Below are 19,943 nucleotides of genomic sequence, written 5' to 3'. Positions count from 1 at the left end.
ATATTTTGTATAGTAATTTTAAATAAAAAATATTGCTAAATATTTATTTGAAGTATTTAAATAAAAAATACATAATTTCAAAACATATTTATATTTTTACAGTAATATTATATAAATATTGTAGTTAAATATTTATATTTATTCCAATATTAAATTATATATCAAACATATATATGTATTATAAAAATGTGTAAAAATATATTTTTAATTTGTATAGTAATATTATACAAATAAACAACATCGTTAAATATTTAAAATTGTTTTTTAAATATATCGAAATTACATATAATACCTATATACACATATACACAATGCGTGCCCAATTATTAAACAAATTGTATTCCTCAGGATTAATGTTATTATTGAACAAACACAATGTTCTCAGTCAATCCAAAATGTTACTGAACCTCAAACCTGAATGTGAGTTGTGCACAATTATTAGTGTGCACAATTATTAGTGTGCACAATTATTAGTGTGCACAATTATTAGTGTGCACAATTATTAGGCAACTCAATTACAAAAATGATTTCTCCCAACTCAATTGTTTATTCTAAATTTTTAGAGTAGGTGCAACAAATAAGTAACACAAAATGACAATTAAATAACATTTTTGGCCTTTCAAAAATATTCAGTGACCAAAATAGCCGCTCTTCTTTTCAATAACGGCCATGAGACTTCCATCCATGGAGTTTCACTGAAGCAGCAACCACAGTCTCCCAAATGCTGTTCAGAGAGGTGTAATGTCTTCCCTCACTGTAAATCTCACGTTTGAGAAAGGCCCACAAGTTCTCAGTAGGATTTAAGTCAGGTGAGGAAGGGGGCCAAGTCATTATTTGGGCATCTTTGAGGTCCTTGCTGGCTAGCCAAGCAGTGGAGTACTTGGATGCATGTGATGGAGCATTGTCCTGCATAAGGATCATGGCCTTCTTGAATGATGAGGACTTCTTCCTGTACCACTGCTTGAAGAAAGTACTTTCCAGAAACTGGCAGTAGGTTTGAGAGTTGAGTTTCAGTCCATCTTCAACTCTAAAAGGTCCAACTACCTCATCCTTAATGATAGCAGCCCATTCCAGTACCCCTCCTCCACCTTGCTGGCACCTGACTCGAAGTGGGGCCCTGTGCCCATTAGTGATCCTGCCACAGGCCCATCCATCTGGTCCATCAAGAGTCACTCTAATTTCATCTGTCCATAAAACCTTTGAATAATCTGTCTTCATGTATTTCTTTGCTCAATCTTGATGCTTCAACTTGTGAATATATTCAGTGGTGGTCCTGTTTCAGCCTTCTTGACGTTGGCCATGTCTCTGAGAACTTGACACCTCGTACTTTTGGATACTCCCGGTAGGTTGCAGTTAATTACTTTTGGATACTCCCGGTCTCAAGACTTTTGCAGTTAATTAGTGCCATTTCTTCTATGTGTGTTTTTTACACTCCAGTTGACCATTCCCAACAAAACGTTTGACTGTCCGGTGGTCACGCCTCAATAGTTTAACTATTTCAAGAGTGTTACATCCGTCTGAAAGGCAGTTACAATATTTGACTTTTCAGTGTCAGTTAAATCTCTTTTTGGCCCATTTTACCTGAAGTAATGACGCTGCCTACTAATTATGCACAGCTTGATATAAGGTGTTAGTCACTTTGGCCACACCCTCCCTCATTACACAAATACATACCAACTGAAAATGATTGAATCCAATAAACATTGAAGTTTAAATGATTTGAGTTGGAAAATGTGCTTGGAAATAATGATCCGATCAGAATACTACTTGCCTAATAATTGGGCAATATATATATATATATATATATATATATAATACAAATGTTAAAATATGTTTTCAATATTTTGAATATATTATTTCATGACTTCATAACTCTAAATTAATATCTTCAGAAAACAGTTAGTTAGTGATGTAAGGTTTAGGAATATTACAACATATAACATACAAGTTTATTACCTGAACTCTAGTGATGTGCAGATACATGATACAAGCGACTAAACAACAGATGCAGAAAACCAACAGCAGCAGCACGACAGTCCCCCTGAGAAAACAATACAATGTACAGAAACAACCAGAATCATTTCAGGTAAAATGAGCAGAAGGTGAAATGTTGTTAGAACGTTTAGATGTGTTAGGAGCTGTTGGTGTAGTACATACTGTGGTATGATTAGTAGATAGATGATGCCGAACAGTGCAGCAAGAATGAGAGCCAGCAGCACTGCTCCAGTGAAATACTCATCATTCAACTGATGATACTACAGGACAGAGAAACACATGATGGAAATGAGCAGGAAGAGCTGAAAAAGTGTTTTTACAAAGGAGATAAAGTAACTAGGACAGCACTCAGAGCAGCACTATTCTTTTGACATTGTGACAACACAAGTGAATCAAGATATTCCAGTAATGTATATAAACACAGACTTCATGTTCATATTCTGAATGTGTTCTCAACAATGAAAACACTTTATGAAAATGACCCATGATAACTCAAGAGTGACGGTGCATTAGCAGGAGTTGTGTTTTAGGAACGGGAATGGTTTGTTGTTGTTACTCACTCTCTGCTCACGCTCAGAGTTTTTATACATGAGCGTGAGGAAGTTTAAGTCGGCAGTGTCGGACTCTGTCTGTCGTGCTTCGATCAGGCGGCTGATGTAGCGGTTCACCCGTGTTCCTGGACTACTCTGAGTGGGGTTCGCTGACACTGGCGTTCGGTTCCTCAGCTTCTCTGGTGCGGAGCGGAGCACACGTCTCTGCCAATCACAGATACAGTTTAACATGCGTACAGTCTCACCCCTTAAAGAAAACATGCAGAGAGTAAAATGATTCATTTGTGAATCAGACATCACTATCACAGATCAGCAGTGTGCTTTTTTGCGAAGTTCAGTAGCAAAAGTGTCAGGAGGAGTAAAAAGAGTAAAAGTACTCATTTTAAAAGTTACAAATTCAACAGAAATATTTAAAAATTGTACCTGTACTCCATGACTATACACCTCTGGAAATGTGATAATGTCAAAGGTTGCAGTAAAAACAGGATAACAATTTGACAAATATACCAGCTAATAGTTTGGGAAAATGGCTCTGTGATCACTGTGAAGATTTCAAATCAATGTGCGTTTGTGTGCGAGTATGTGTGTACGTTTGTGTGCGAGTTTGTATGCGTTTGTGTGCGAGTATGTGTGTACGTTTGTGTGCGAGTATGTGTGTGCGTTGTGTGTGTGTGTGTGTGTGTGTGTGCATTTGTGTGCGAGTATGTGTGTGCATTTGTGTGTGTGTGTGTGTGTATATGTGCGTTTGTGTGCGAGTATGTGTGTGCATTTGTTTATGTGAGTTTGTGCGTTTGTGTGTGTGTGAGTATGTGCGTTTATGTGTGTGTGTGAATGTGCGTTTGTGCGCGTGCGAGTATGTGCGTGTATGTGCGTGTGTGTGTGCGCTTGTGCGTGTCTGTGTTTCTGTGTATGTACTGTACCTTATCTCCATCCTCGAGATTCATGACGTTTGAGAATGGGATCTCAGCTTTGAACATCTTTCTGCAGTGCATGAGCTGCACCAGTAAATAACACACCGTCTTAAACTTCATCTTTTTGGCAGGTTTGATGTCTGAAAGTATCAGACCAGGAAAAATCTAGAAACACACCAAAAACAAACTGAATTTGAGCAAATACATCCAATAAATCAGTCTGTTCTATCTAAAGACGGCTGCTGAAAACATTATAGTATGTATTATGGGCCAATAAACATATCTGAATAAGTCAGAATTTTGACATTCAACAACTTCACATTTGCAATAAAAATATATTCATAATACAGCATATTTACAGAAGTATTGCTATAGTTTTAGACCCGCTGTATTCTTGAGTTGTATGACATTACTTTTTTTTACATAAAACATAATGTTTATGTATGTCATACAGTGTAGTTTTGATTGTGAGTGTTTGTTGTAATGGTTTACAGTCATAAATAATCACAGACACCTTCCTGCGGTGAGATGGCACTATGAAGAAGGTTTCTATGTTGTGTTTGAGCAGGAACGGGTGTCTCTCTCGACCGTTTCCTGGTTCCACCTCATAATCTCCATTCAGACACTCCAGTGTCGAGCTTGTGATGTGAACTTTCCTGTAAACAAAGCCCCGCCTTAAATAAGAGTCTCAACCAATCAGATGAGAGGAAAACCAATGACCATTCCAAAAATGCATTAGACCTGAAAATATTTGAAGTCTTTGCAAGAATGGCTCAGAAAGTGAAGCTAGACGTGAGAAAAGCGCTAGCAACATTTCTTTACTGAAACATTATTATTTATTATTTATTTAAAGTGACATACAGCAAACAGAACCAGAATGACATGCTTATTATAAATTAAGGACCAGAGTATAAGTTAAGTGAACAGACACTTTTTGGGGCAAGTGTATTTGAGTTAATCGGCATGACATTCTAGGTTGGTAAATAGGAGCTAGTAAAAGCGTTGAATTGAGTTGGTGTATGTGGTGAAAACACTCACCCTGGCAGTCCACCTGCTTCCATCATATTGGCCAGCGTCACGTCATTTGACCACACATCATACTGCCACTTTCTGAGACCCAACACCCCACAGAGCACACGTCCCGTGTGCAATCCCACACGCATGTTCAGATCCACCTCTGTAGCTTCAGCCACTGACCTGTTGAGCATGACAATAACACTTGATTTTTTTAGGCATAATTTAATATAACAATTTAAATTGTTAAAAGTCAAAACACTTTCTATATGTTTTTATTGATTTCTTTTTACTAACAATGTCCAACAGAGCTAAATACACAAAATTAAATCACTTTTTCGCAAAATTACAGCTTGATTGGAAATGATGCCCAATAAACAATCTGCTCACAAGTGATATTTTGATTGAATTTTCTTTGTTTTCTTCAATCATCGCTCGTCTCATATTTCATCTCAAGCATGCTCTTCCCTGACACTTTTTAATAATTTGGTTAACAATTACACTAACTTCTGAACAACATTTATTTGGAGCAATATAGTTTGGTGTGGTGGAAATGACACTACAACTGTGGGACAGTATAGTATCTCACAGGCAGGAAAATCATTAATTTCCACGCTCCATGGCCCCTGGAAATTCCTCAAAAGCCATAAACTAAGAGACTGACAAAATGGCTCCATAAAGTCTGGCATCACCCAGCTAAATGAGATAAGGAGACCATCTGTGTAACTTAATCATCTTGAAAAACAAGGGCAGATCGAAACAAACACACACTTGGAAAACCCCCACTAATTTAAGTGCAGAGGTTATAGGCAATAAAAGACACAGACTTAAAGCAGGTTTCCTTATAAAGACCTTCAGGTTTGCATGATTATAGTACTAGGACATCTCATCTTAATCCATGAACATTACACACACAGTCACTGTACTTCACTGAGTTAACCATATCAAATGCACAGAATATCCCTTTTTGTACGGAAATGCACGCAATACCTAGCCTTACTAGATAACTGAAAATGTGTTATGACGTGTGATCACTTATAACTGACAAATAAATGATTATAGACTGATGTACATTTTAAAATGTGTGGTGATTTGTAATCACTTATAAATGACAAATCGATGACTATAATCTTTGATCTTGTATTATTCATGTCATTCTACTTAAAATGGTATCTATTCAAGACTTAACATGATAATATACCCTGACAATCAGGTTGCTCATAACATGTAATGTATTATCCATGTTGTATTAACAATTAATTAACCAGTATGATTTGAAATCAGGTATTTTCATGTTTTGTTACTTACACGTGTAATATTCATGACATAATGTCATATGTTGTATGTAAATGCATGCTTGTTTGTTTACGTAGAGAATGATGACGACAATGAATGTCATGTCTCTTGTACTGTTTTCAAGATATAAAAGTTCATGATTAAACATGCACTATTTTTGAGCAGCAGTTTGTAATAATCCTCCACAAAGGATCATAAATCAACTTTTGAAAAGGACAGCCCAGTTGAAAATGTGACTCTAGAAAGTCACTTCTGATTGTCTCAGGACACATTTGGGGTGTGGCCAATCTCACTGCAAAACTCTGGAACCAAGGAAGAACTCTCCGTTCTTCTTGCTTCTTCCACTTCCTCTACAGATCCTCATTGCTTCCTGCTCTAGCCCTCATGGTTTGTTTGTTTGTATTCAAAGATAATTTGGCTGCAGTATATTTCATAAATAATCTTGTTACTTGATTTTAATTTAATTTAACCCCGCCTCTTAGGGCCGTGACAAGGAGTTGCATAATTAATAAGCCTCATTCTGACAGTGGTGGATGAAGCACATCCGATGTGAATATTGCTTCATCACAGTTGTCTTTAAAATGCAATGTACACCTCTTCTCTGGGAACCGGCTGGGGGGAACAGCATGCGTCACGGCTGACGGGCAAGAGGCCGGGCCGCCTTCCCCCATCACCTGCCACAGGCCTGGGAAGACAGGCCGCCAAGGATGCCAGTCATGACTGGGCCATTCCTTTATTTTAAACACCATTCCACCTGGACACTATTTTCTCCTTTTATGGACATTTTATGTTTATTATTATTTCCAAAAAATGCCTCTCTGAAGCTTGACGCCACACCCACTGTGTCTGTCTTTTGCTCATCCCTGCCATAGTGGTGGAGAATGCATGCACTTTTGTGCAGTGACATCACTCTTCCTCTCGTTTCCCAGTTAGATGGATAGCCTGGAGTGGCTCGGAGAAAACACAAGGACAGCCTCCCAGGTAAGTTGCGTTTAATAAGCATTTACCCAGTGGCTGGTTGAGGCTGTCATATTAATTTGTGCTTTTCTCTGTTCCCACCTGTGTACGAGCGAGAGGGAGAGCTGGCCCGGAGATGTATTCCCCATATGCCCACTCCGACCGTAGGGACTGGTTGAGGAAATAGTGGCTAAAGAGTGCACTCCATAGTTGCATACGAGCATGGGAGAAATGACCCACCTCTCCCTCTCGTCATTGTTGACCCACCTCCCAGGGCCTTCCTTCAGCCAGGCTCATGATAGGAGTTGGGCAAGAGGGCGAGTAGAGGTGCATAATAAATAAGGCTCATTCTAACAGTGTTGGATGAAGCACACCTGATGTGAATAATGCTTCATCACCGACGTCTTTAAAGAGCGCACCTCTTCTCAAGGAGCCAGCTTCAAATCTTCATGTGTGCACACACTGGCATCCTTGCACACCCAAGATCAGAGCGGGGAGGGTTCAGCCGAATTAGATGTGTCACCGGACCCACTCCTCCGTCCCCCGGTATTTTGAACACCATTCCCCCTGGATAAATGCCTCTCTGAGGCTCGATGCCACACCCACTGTGCCTGTCTCTTGTTCACCTCACCACAATATGTAATAATTTGTATTTTTATAATGGATTTTCATAGTTTAATACTGAAAGTCTGGGTCTGTAAAATGTATGCATACTGTAAAAGGCATTTGAAATGTACTAAAAAGACCAATAAACCAATTCTGTTTACAGAGACTTTCATATAACAAAGAGAAAGAAGTTAAAATCTGTTTGGTTTGATAAAAATTAACAACAGGGACATGAAATGCCCAAAGTTGAAGAAAAAAACAAGTTAGGTTTAAAACTGATGTTTTCATAGCTGATGAACTACTACTTGGGATTTTAAGAACAACATTGGTATTGTAACAAATGGTTGTTGAGATGAGAGATGCTGGGTATAAATGCAGGCTTTTAATGAAGATGATAATAGTGAAACAAACAGACATGAACTCAAAGCAACAAACAAGAACTGACAAAGAAATGCAAAACTAGATGGTATATATATATATATATATATATATATATATATATATATATATATATATATATATATATATAAATAAAAATAAAAATATATAAAAGGCAGGCGGAGCCAGGAGAGGCTCCACGAAGGCAGGCGGAGCCAGGAGATGCTCCACTAAGGCAGGCGGAGCCAGGAGATGCTCCACTAAGGCAGGCGGAGACAGGAGATGCTCCACTAAGGCAGGCGGGGCCAGGAGATGCTCCACTAAGGCAGGCGGAGCCAGGAGATGCTCCACTAAGGCAGGCGGGGCCAGGAGATGCTCCACTAAGGCAGGCGGAGCCAGGAGATGCTCCACTAAGGCAGGCGGAGCCAGGAGATGCTCCACTAAGGCAGGCGGAGCCAGGAGATGCTCCACTAAGGCAGGCGGAGCCAGGAGAGGCTTAAGGGGCGGAGCCATGGAAGGCAGAGCTGTGGGAGGCTCGAGGGGAGAGGCCATGGAAAGCAAAGCCGTGGGAGGCTTGACGAGAAGTGCAGTGACTGGGAATAGACCTCTGTTTTCGGGACCACTGACAGAGACTGGGGAACGACCTCCGTGGTTTTGGAGCAAGGAGCCGTGGAGGGCTTTGGGCAAGGTGTCGTGGAGGGCTTGGGGCAAGGAGCCGTGGAGGGCTTGGGGCAAGGAGCCGTGGAGGGCTTGGGGCAAGGAGCCGTGGATACAGATTTTGGCCCGGGGTTCCTGCCATAATCCACTGTGTAATGGGAACCGCAAAGTTCCAGAGCCTTCTCCACATAATCACAGAGTGTCCAGTGAGGATCAGCCGCAGGCATCAGTTCCTTCAGTGCACTATTCAGACCGGTCTAGAAGAAATCCACCAGAGAGCAGTCTGGATAGTGCACTAAATTCGCTAGTTCCAAAAACTCACAGGCGTGATCCTCAACTGGACGGTCCCCTTTCTTAAGAAGCAGAATTTTGACAGCCGCTAGATCCATATGGGTCAGTTCTTCTGTAATGGATTATTGCTGAGATGAGATGCTGGATCTAAATGCAGGCTTTTAATGAAGATGATAATAGTGAAACAAACAGACATGAACTCATAAAAGCAACAAGAACTGACAAAGAAATGCAAACTACAGGGAATATATATACATACATACATACATACATGCATGCACGCACACACACACACACACACACACACACACACACACACACACACACACACACACACACACACACACACACACACAGGTGCTGGTCATATAATTAGAATATCATCAAAAAGTTGGTTTATTTTCTGTAATTCCATTCAAAAAGTGAAACTTGAATGTGTGGAACATTCATTCCACACAGACTGATATATTTCAAGTGTTCATTCCTTTTATTTGATGATTATAACTGACAACTAATGAAAAAAAAAAAAAAAACAGTATCTCAGAACATTACAATATTGTGAAAAGGTTCAATATTGAAGACACGGTGCCACACTCTAATCAGCTAATTAACTCAAAACACCTGCAAAGGCCTTTAAATGGTCTCTCAGTCTAGTTCTGTAGGCTACACAATCATGGGGAAGACTGCTGACATGACAGCTGTCCAAAACACGAGCATTGACACCTTGCACAAGGAGGGCAAGACACACAAGGTCCTTGCTAAAGAGGCTGGCTGTTCACAGAGCTCTGTGTCCAAGCACATTAATAGAGACGCGAAGGGAAGGAAAAGATGTGGTAGAAAAAAAGTGTACAAGCAATAGGGATAACCGCACCCTGGAGAGGATTGTGAAACAAAACCCATTCAAAAATGTGGGGGAGATTCACAAAGAGTGGACTGCAGCTGGAGTCAGTGCTTCAAGAACCACCACGCACAGACGTGTGCAAGACATGAGTTTCAAGCTGTCGCATTCCTTGTGTCAAGCCACTCTTGAACAAGACACAGCGTCAGAAGCGTCTCGCCTGGGCAAAAGACAAAAAGGACTGGACTGCTGCTCAGTGGTCCAAAGTTATGTTCTCTGATGAAAGTAAATTTTGCATTTCCTTTGGAAATCAAGGTCCCAGGGTCTGGAGGAAGAGAGGAGAAGCACAGAATCCACGTTGCTTGAAGTCCAGTGTAAAGTTTCCACAGTCAGTGATGGTTTGGGGTGCCATGTCATCTGCTGGTGTTGGTCCACTGTGTTTTCTGAGGTCCAAGGTCAACGCAGCCGTCTACCAGGAAGTTTTAGAGCACTTCATGCTTCCTGCTGCTGACCAACTTTATAGAGATGTAGATTTCATTTTCCAACAGGACTTGGCACCTGCACACAGTGCCAAAGCTACCAGTACCTGGTTTAAAGGACCATGGTATCCCTGTTCTTAATTGGCCAGCAAACTCGCCTGACCTTAACCCTATAGAAAATCTATGGGGTATTGTGAAGAGGAAGATGCGATACGCCAGACCCAACAATGCAGAAGAGCTGAAGGCCACTATCAGAGCAACCTGGGCTCTCATAACACCCGAGCAGTGCCACAGACTGATCGACTCCATGCCACGCCGCATTGCTGCAGTAATTCAGGCAAAAGGAGCCCCAACTAAGTATTGAGTGCTGTACATGCTCATACTTTTCAGTTGGCCAACATTTCTAAAAATCCTTTTTTTGTATTGGTCTTAAGTAGTATTCTAATTTTCGGAGATACTGAATTTGGGATTTTCATTAGTTGTCAGCTTTAATCATCACAATTAAATGAAATAAACATTTGAAATTAGAAAAAGGAGGTGAAGAAATTGAGCACAAACTTAATTGGTTCTTGGGTGTATCGTTGTTCAGTTTGAGCATGTGAATGAGATTTGAAAGCTGCCGTGAAGGGGATATTCAGAGAATAAAAGGAACACAGTCATTAATGGTAAGGTCAACTTTGATACTTTTATTGTTTGTTTGTTTGTTTTTTGTTGTAATTTTTGGAGCCTGGCAGCCCCAGACCCCATTGTATGGGAAAGACCGGTTGAGAAATTTAGCTAATCATTTTCTGTGTTCCACAAAGGAAATAAATACTTTTTTTTAGAATTCTGTTGTTGCAGTTAGCAGAATTTTACTGTGTGTACAATAAATGGCACAGATGGTCTTGTGTGGATCTCTTGTAAATATATATATATATTCCAATTATAATTCTAATATAATATTTTCTGCAAGACAAAAGGATAAAGTTGATCTTCTGCACTTCCTCCATCAGACACCAGATGGCAACATGAGCTGTGAGCTGTTTCTTGACATCACAAGTGCTAAGGCACAAGCAACATTTATTGCTATGACTGCTTTGATAATTATCGTTGAACAAACTCATCAGTACTAAACTGAACTCGTAACACGCACCACAAAATTTGCTACAGACATGAATGATACCTTAAATCAAGTGTATTGTTGAGGAGAGGTAGGCTATTACTTTTCTAACCAATCAAGACAATTTTCATGGAGCACAATCAGAGAAGTTCTCTTAACAAATCCCATAGACTAACATAGGAAGTACCCTAGTCAAGCACTGATATTCACTTGTATTCTATGTTGCTATTAACTTCAGGAAATGCAAACCAGTGTTGGGGAAGCTACATTGAAACAGTAGCTTCACAATCTACAAGCTACACATAACTTAAAGTAGCTCAATTACAGTCAATCTTCATTTTAATTATTAAATTACAAAAACAAAATTAGATTACGCTACAAGCTTTTAACAAAACGTAGCTTACTACATTGAAGCTATTTAAAGAAGAAAACATACATATACATATACATATATATAAACACACACACACACACACACACACACACACACACACGGCCAAAAGTATGGAATAATGTACAGATATTGCCATTTTGGAAGGAAATTGGTACTTTATTTCACCAAAGTGGCATTCAGCTGATCACAAAGTATAGTCAGGACATTACTGAAGTACAAAAAATCTTTTTTGAAGTCATTTTTGATCAAATCTAGACAGACCCCATTTCCAGCAGCCATCACTCCAACACCTTATCCCTGAGTAATCATGCTTAATTGATCATTTGGTGCAAGAAAATCACTTGACATTATATCAGTTGAAAGATATTTGGTTCGTTAAATTAAGCTTAACATTGTCTTTGTGTTGCCACAGTATGCAATAGACTGGCATGTTTTAAGGTCAAATAGGGCAACAACAAAAAAAACAGCTTTCTCTAGAAACTCATCAGTCAATCATTGTTTTGAGTAATGAAGGGTATACAATGGTTGAAATTGCACAAAAACTGACATTTTCATACAAAAGCTGTACACTACAGTCTTCAAAGACAAAGGACAACTGGCTCTAACAAGGACAGAAAGAGATGTGGAAGACCAGATGTACAACTAAACAAGAGGATAAGTATATCTGGTACATAAGTACGTCTCTAGAGAAATAGACGCCTCACATGTCCTCCGCTGACAGCTTCATTGAACTCTACCCGCTCAACACCAGTTTCATGTACAACAGTAAAGAGAAGACTCAGGGGTGCAGGCCTTATGGGAAGAATTGCAAAGAAAAAGACACTTTTAAAATAGAAAAACAAAAAGAAAAGGTTCGAGTGGGCAAAGAAACACAGACATTGCACAACAGATAATTGGAAAAGAGTGTTATGGATCTTAACCCCATTGAGCTTTTATGGGATCAGTTAGACTGTAAGGTGTGTGAGAAGTGTCCGACAAGACAGCCACATCTATGGCAAGTGCTACAGGAAGTGTGGGGTGAAATGTCACATGAGTATCTGGACAATCTGACAGCTAGAATGACAAAGATCTGCAAAGCTGTCATTGCAGCACTTGGAGGATATTTTGATGAGAACTCTTGAAAGTAGTTTAAGAAGTTCTGAAAAAAAAATTCAAATTGTAAAAGTAATTTTTAACATTATTAATGTCCTGACTATATATTGTGATCAGTTGAATACCACTTTGGTGAATAAAAGTACCAATTTATTTCCATTAGAGCAACATCTGTACATTATTCCAAACTTTTGGCCACCAGTGTCAGAAGTTTAGATACCCTTAGGTTGAAGTCATTAAAACCCATCTTTTGATTCACTTTTAATTGACTATATCACAAATCATGTGGGTCAGAAGTTTACTGTGACTTTAAGCAGCTTGGAAAATTCCAGAAAATGATGTCAAGCCTTTAGGCAAATAGCTTGTGATAGGCTAATTAGTTAATTGGAGTCAATTGGAGGTGTACCTGAGGATGTATTTTAATATGTATTTCATAGTGCCTCTTTACTTGACATCATGGGAAAATCAAAAGAAATCAGCCAAGACCTCAGAAAAAGAATTCTGGACCTTTACAAGTCCGATTCATCCTTGGGAGCAATTTCCAAATGTCTGAAGGTACCTCGTTCATCTGTACAAACAATAGTACGCAAGTATAAACACCATGGGACCATGCAGACATCATAATGCTCCTAGAGATGAATGCAGTTGTGTGCGAAAAGTGTAAATCAATTCCAGAACAACAGCACAGGACCTTGTAAAGATGCTGGAGGAAACAGGTAGACAAGTATCTATATCCACAGTAAAAAGAGTCCTGTATTGACATAACCTGAAAGGCTGCTCAGCAAGGAAGCCACTGCTCCTAAACCACCATAAAAAAGCCAGACTACAGTTTGCAAGTGCACATAGGGACAAAGATCTTATTTTTTGGAGAAATGTCCTCTGGTCTGATGAAACAAATATGTTACTGTTTGGCCATAATGACCATTGTTATGTTTGGAGGAAAAAGGATGAGTTGCAAGCTGAAGAACACCATCCCAACTGTGAACCATCAGGGTGGCAGCATCATGTTGTGGGGTGTTTTGCTGAAGGAGGGACTGGTGCACTTCACAAAATAGATTGTGATTCATTGGGATGAGGGTCGGGATGAAGTGGAGCAGACAGCACATTTGATGTGCAATTCTGTACCTGTACAATACTGTTTCTGATGAGAAACTCGCCAGTAAAAGAGTGCATACACACAGTCAAGAGTGTCCAGACGGTGCGCACATATTTACACCAAGTTTATTTTTTATAAAATCACCATATGTTCGTGGGAAATTTCAATGCCCATTTTGTGCATACACAATGTTTATACATCAGGCCCATGGACTTTTGCCATTTAGGCTACTTTGTCCACATTAATCCGAATACATTTGAAAAAAGCTATTTGTCTATACTGAAATGTATGAAAACCCTTAAATCCCCATACTGCACATGTGAAAATTACGGTCTGAAACACAGTTATACTCATATTCCCTTGCCAGACAGCAATCCAGAGTAAACTTCCCGTTGCCTTTGACTCTAGACTGTCATTTTAGGGGTAAACTTTTGCCGCACTGGGTCATGTGACACAACAGCATGCATTTTTTCATTGAAACCTGTTTGGTTGTAAAGAGTATTGTCTCTAGTTTTGTTTGATATGCCGCTTTAAAAAAAAACCTGTTCATTTTTCGCACATGAGCGCGCTGATAAACATGATCCACAAAAGTAGAAAAAAAACCATCAGAAAAACATTTCAATAACGTTCAACATCAACACATCTGTGGGTAATTTCACTTCATTATTAATATCAATTTTGTTATCTTTTATTTTGTTATCACTGTACAATATGATTCAATTCATTAACATTAGAAAAGACATTCCTATATTTACTGTGCATTATCACATTGAGAATAAATGGGTTCATCCAAAAGCTTCCAGAGGCTTTATATGGAGTTAGGATGAAAATAATTTTGACTGTTCTGAGACCAGTGCAGACAGACAGCACAATAGAGGTTAAGTATTTCACTAAATAGGGGGTAAAGGAGCATCCTATAGCTTTTGATGCATTTAAGTGTCATCGTGTCAGTCTGAGATTACATAAAGAGACAAAAGCAATTGAGACCGATGAAATAGACAGAAGAACTGTGCAGAATTCTCAAAGATGTTTGGAACATCATATCTGCCAACAACCAAGAAAAACTGTGTCCAGGTGTATCTAGGACAGGGGTCGTGAACCTTTTTTCACTATGGAGCCAATTTTTTGTATTTTTGGTTGATGCATTTTTTCGAAAGAGCCGTACCACAAATGAATAAAACATTTTCAAAACAAAGTTGAAAGCTGGGAATTATATGATCTAACAATCTTGCAGCAATCAGACCAAAAACAAGTCGAGTAGGGACAACTCCAAAATAAATGAAAAAAATTTTAAAAATCACAATTAAATCTCTCTACAAGAAAATAATTAGTAAATCGCTTTTCCTCTGAAATACATAGATTTGTTCATATAATTCACTGCACTAAGGACATCAACACCCCTGTAGTTGCCCTGTTATTAGATGCCTAAAAGGCATTTGATCACGTGGAGTGGCCCTTTCTTTTTGCAGTCTTGAAATGTAATTAAAATGATTCAGATACTCTATCTCAATCCATCAGCAAGGATCCAGACAAATGCTTATATATCGCCTCTCTTTCCCTTGTCATGAGGAACACATCAGGGCTGTCCCTTGTCCCCTCTGCTTTTCTCTCTGGCAATAGAGCCCCTCGCAATCGCTATAAGAGCACACTCTACTATTGATGGCATTGTGGTGGAGCAGGAAAAGCATGTCATTTCTCTTTACGCCGATGATATCTTGCTGTACCTGACCAACCTAGCATCATCACTTGCCACCCTCAGTAATTTATTAGAGGAATATGGCTGTCTCTCTGGCTACAAAATAAACATAAACAAAAGTATGATATTGCCTCTTAATACTGTGGCAAAACAACTACCAAGACATAACATCTTATTTCGATGGGAAACCCACAAGATTTGTTATCTAGGGGTGCAGATACCCAACTAACTAGACCAGGTTTTCTCTCTCAATTACAGCCCCCTGTTAAAAAAGTAGAAGTGAACTTGGAAAGGTGGAAGTCCCTACCTCTATCCCTAATTGGTTGAGTAAACAGCATAAAAATGAGTGTCCTACCCAAATTTCTTTACCTATTTCAAGCACTCCCAACACCAGTTCCAAAAGCCTTTAAAAAATTGGACAGCCAGATCTCTAGATTTCTGTGGAACGGTAAAGCTCCAAGAGTCAAGCTTAAAACTCTGTTGCCCCACTGAACAGGGAGGGCTTAACCTACCGGATTTTCAACTATACTCTATGGCTGCCCAATCTAAAGCTATTTGGACTTGGATCAAAAACCTAGAACACCCTCCAGCATGGAAACTAATTGAACAATCCCATACAAAGGAAGCAATGTCAAGTATCCCATTTATCCCCTCTTACCATAATTTGAAAACTGTAACAAACACTGTGATCAAACATACAACCAAAATATGGCATGATATTAGAATAAAGCTTCAAAGACACAAACTACTACAGTTCAACCTTATTCACAGAGTTTATAATACGCCTCCATAAGATAAGTAGTAACTATCCAGAACACTGCCCTAGGTGTAAAGTTGAAACAGGATCTCTTATACACATGTTTTGGACATGTAAGTTTCTGGAGAACTATTGGCTATCTGTTCTGGACATTGTTAAAGTAGTGGGGTGATGGCGGGTCATTGTTAATGCTTTGCATTGTACTTTATGCTGTACTGATCTCTTTTGTACTGCCCTCTATCTCTGCAAGAAAAGAAAATGAAAATAAATAGTGTATAAAAAAAAAAGAAAATAATTAGTGGGGTAGCACTTATTTATAAGTTTGAAGGAAATGTCTTTGATTTTATTCGTGATTAAATATTTATGGGGTAATTTCCAAATTTTGCACCATCTCAATCCAGCCACACCCTGCGTCAGATATGCTTGTGTAGTGTCTCTGGTACGATGCGTCTTAAACATAAAATGTTTAGGTCGCTGTGTCAAGTTAAGTATAGTTTAATACTCAATCTTTAAACACATCTTGAGATCCCGAAGAACACCAGAATGTAACGCATGTTTGTGTTGTTCTGCTGCTGGATGGTTGTTTTCTTCACTGTATAAACTGTGTGTTGCTCATACAGCTGAAATTTTACTTACTGTCCTCTATAGTGAACAGGTGGTACTACAAGCTTGCATTTATCAGGAATCTTCCTTATTATGGTCCGGGGGCATTGCGATTAATTGCGTTAATTTTTTTAACGCATAATTTTTTGTCAAATTAATTGCACTGAATTAACTCGTTAAATTGACAGCCCTTATTAATAGTTAACATGTTGCAAAATGGAATTGAGTACACGTGTTTGTGCGAGTCTCCATAAAATGTATTTTACTTCATGAAAAATGTAACTTCCCTTTTGGGCTGGGCGATATGTAAAAAACATTTGAATGATAATCGCATTTCAAATATGAATATCCGATTATATGGTCAATCCCCAAGATCAGTGAAAATTTTTGCTTTATTGATTTGCTTTAAAAATGTAATAAATTTATTGAAACACAAAAAACTTGAACAAAAATACATTTCTAAATTCAAATTGCACTTTAAACTAAACGAAAAAGCAATTAAAATAATGAAGTGATAAAAAAAAAATCCTCTATATAACCACCTCCCCAAATCCAAACATTTACCATCTCCAACGACTTCATTGCCATCAGTATGCAGCAACAGGTGAAAATTACTAGCATACAACTAAAGAACTAAAGACAATTATAATTGTAAATATTATAATAATAATCATAATAAATAAGCCTAAAAAAATTATTGTGTTCCCAAAAAATGCTGCCAAAAGTGTGTTCTTATCGAATGTGTTTGTATTGCGTTTGGTAATACATTTTATGCTGCCTAAATAAAATAAAATAGAACTCAATTTTAGGTTCAAGTTGAACGTCTTGTATTACCTTATGATTGAATCACTTTCGTCTTTGTTTATTTAATACAAAGATACCTGTATATATTACTGAACCTGCAGAGTTGCGTTCACAATGTGTTAGAGCGAACTGAACTGGCAGTAACTCACGAGATGCCCGGAGATCATGTGCAGCATTCTCATAGACTAAATTATTCTTCCAAACAGTTTTCAGTTGAATGAAATAGAGAAAAAGGAGTGATAACTCTTTACATGCGCTTGTTTCACGAGACAGGGTCCCGTTGCACCCCTCTGAACAGTGAATCAGACATGAGCACTGACGGCTTTTCTTTTGTCTGTTCTTAAAAATATAATAAAGTGTTTCTTCAAGCACGTCAGCATTTCTTGTCATGCATCACTCCGAGACACCTTTTACAGGTAGATGAGCAAAATTACTCGTGCATGAAATGCATTTGGAGAGGAGCTCGCTTACTGTATTGAGTCTCGCTATATCACACCCTGGTTGCACATAGAAATAACGAACGTTCATAAAATCGCTCGTAGAAAATGCTCTTAACAGCTAAGATCAATAGTTATTGGGAAAGGAGTCCCAGAACTCTATGAATGTTTGTGTGTTGGAGAAGCACTTTCATTGCACTCAGAGCTCACTGCGCACACACATCAAATCAGACGCGCATAGGCGGCTTTTCTTTCATCTGTTCTTCAAAATATAATTATGTTTCGTCAAACTCTCGTCTTTGTGTCTAATTTCTTGTTATATCTCTCTCTGAGAAGTCTTTCGGGTCGCCTTCCACAGTGGCTGGTACATCAGCAAAATACTCGGCATGAAAAATCTGCATTTGGCGGGTGTTAATTACAAACCTTGTTCACCAGAAGTAGGCTGTAAAATTCGGGAGAAAGGAAATCAAAACAGTGTCATTGACTAAGCTTTGCAATCGCACCCACACTTTCTGTTGGAAAAGTATCTCTAGAAAGTTTTATAGGTTCACGTGTTGGTGAAAGGTGAGACACCCGGCGAGCCACTTGATTTTTAACAAAGAGCCACTTGTGGGAAAAAGGGAAATGGAAAATGCACACAGCAGTCCCACTCGGGTCTCAGGAGCAACGCTGTCAAAGTGGATTGCAGGCACAACAACAGCGCTACAACATGGGCCACCATCTTGATAATTTTGGGTTGAATGGATCGAATGACTGCATCACATGACAATAAATACATCATAGTTTTCAGACATCTCCATTTTACCTGTAAACACCACAATGCGAAGACAGTATGTATCCACTTGGGTGAGCGTTTTGCATTTGAAACAGCATCTCAGTGTACACGGAAGCCCAAAACTTAGAGGAACAGATGCGTTTTCAAACAAAACGTATTAGTGTGGACATGGACTTAGTCAAAGGTCTGGCCTTATATGAAGAGGAAGGACTCACGTGATGGTGTCGATCATGTCCAGGCCCATCTCCACACAGCAGTGAGCGTGGTCAGTTTTGGGTTGAGTTAGTCCTGAAACACAGTAGTAACAGTCGCCCAGAATCTTGATTCGCCTACAGTGATTCTCCTACCAATGAAAAGAAGAGGCAAAGGTCAACACTGAAAGGCGCACTCAGTAATGTTTTGTTTAGGTTTCACCTTGGGACAACAATAAGCCAAGGAAATGCCAACTTATCAAAAGTTTTTCATTTTAACTAGACATAAAGCATTTATGGAAACATAGCTCTCATATCTAAATAACTTTTTTTAACAAAACCCTAATCATAAATCTTGAACTTAGCCATGTAACTTAAGACCATCAAATCAAGCCAAAAACCATCCAGAACACCTTAACAACTGCATACAGTAGCAACCACAGAGTGCGCACCTTCTAGCAATCCCCCCAGGGCACCTTAGCATCCATTTAGCAACCTTAGCAACCACCCACAATACCCTGGCAACCAGTGTTTTTGCAAAGGCAGGCACTGCTCATTTCACATACTATCACCAAAGTGATTAGCAGTTAGAAGAAACACTTGATTGAGGTGTGATTCAGGGGAAACAGACCCAAATGTGCAGTATATCTGACTGAACTCCTCACTACTGGACAGGATTAATTGCTGTTAATGATATATTTTCTTGTATAATTGCTTGCATTACTGCTACGCTAGGTCTTTGAGGGTTAAAACTCGGTAGAGTATTGTAGAGCGGAGGAGGGCGGGGCTGGACTGGAACAACGCACGCCAAGTCCCCAAACAGCCTGATGGGGGCACGCGAGGGATAAAGGCGGTTGGTGACGACGGTTCGAGAGAGAGAGAGATAGAATGACGAGCAGCTGCTCTTTGTTTTTACATTTGTGTTTTTCGTTTATTTCTTCATTAAACTATTATTTATATTGTCAAGCTGTGGTTCTCGCCGCCTCCTTTCCATTGAACTGCTTTACAAGTATGTTGCAGGAACAA

The 19,943-nt window shown here is 39.2% G+C and overlaps 1 protein-coding gene across 4 annotated transcripts in view; it reads right to left on the bottom strand.

Annotated features, from left to right (window-relative positions):
• Window positions 1-19,943, bottom strand: part of LOC127649622 (adenylate cyclase type 1-like) — an 84,265-nt gene that overhangs the window by 11,878 nt on the left and 52,444 nt on the right. For 3 of the 4 annotated variants that reach the window (XM_052134824.1, XM_052134823.1, XM_052134825.1), the window contains exons 6-12: window positions 18,942-19,069; window positions 4,496-4,654; window positions 3,972-4,113; window positions 3,467-3,622; window positions 2,556-2,750; window positions 2,158-2,255; window positions 1,957-2,041 (exon numbers count right to left, since the gene is read on the bottom strand). In XM_052134824.1, coding sequence (XP_051990784.1) covers window positions 1,957-2,041; window positions 2,158-2,255; window positions 2,556-2,750; window positions 3,467-3,622; window positions 3,972-4,113; window positions 4,496-4,654; window positions 18,942-19,069 — 963 coding nt within the window. Of the gene's footprint in view, window positions 1-1,956; window positions 2,042-2,157; window positions 2,256-2,555; window positions 2,794-3,461; window positions 3,623-3,971; window positions 4,114-4,495; window positions 4,655-18,941; window positions 19,070-19,943 lie in introns of all 4 variants that reach the window. The other variant, XM_052134822.1, reaches the window with a different exon arrangement.

Source organism: Xyrauchen texanus, chromosome 9 (genome assembly GCF_025860055.1).
Source record: "Xyrauchen texanus isolate HMW12.3.18 chromosome 9, RBS_HiC_50CHRs, whole genome shotgun sequence".
Taxonomy (NCBI): Eukaryota; Metazoa; Chordata; class Actinopteri; order Cypriniformes; family Catostomidae; genus Xyrauchen; species Xyrauchen texanus.
This window is presented reverse-complemented; position numbering and strand designations above follow the sequence as displayed.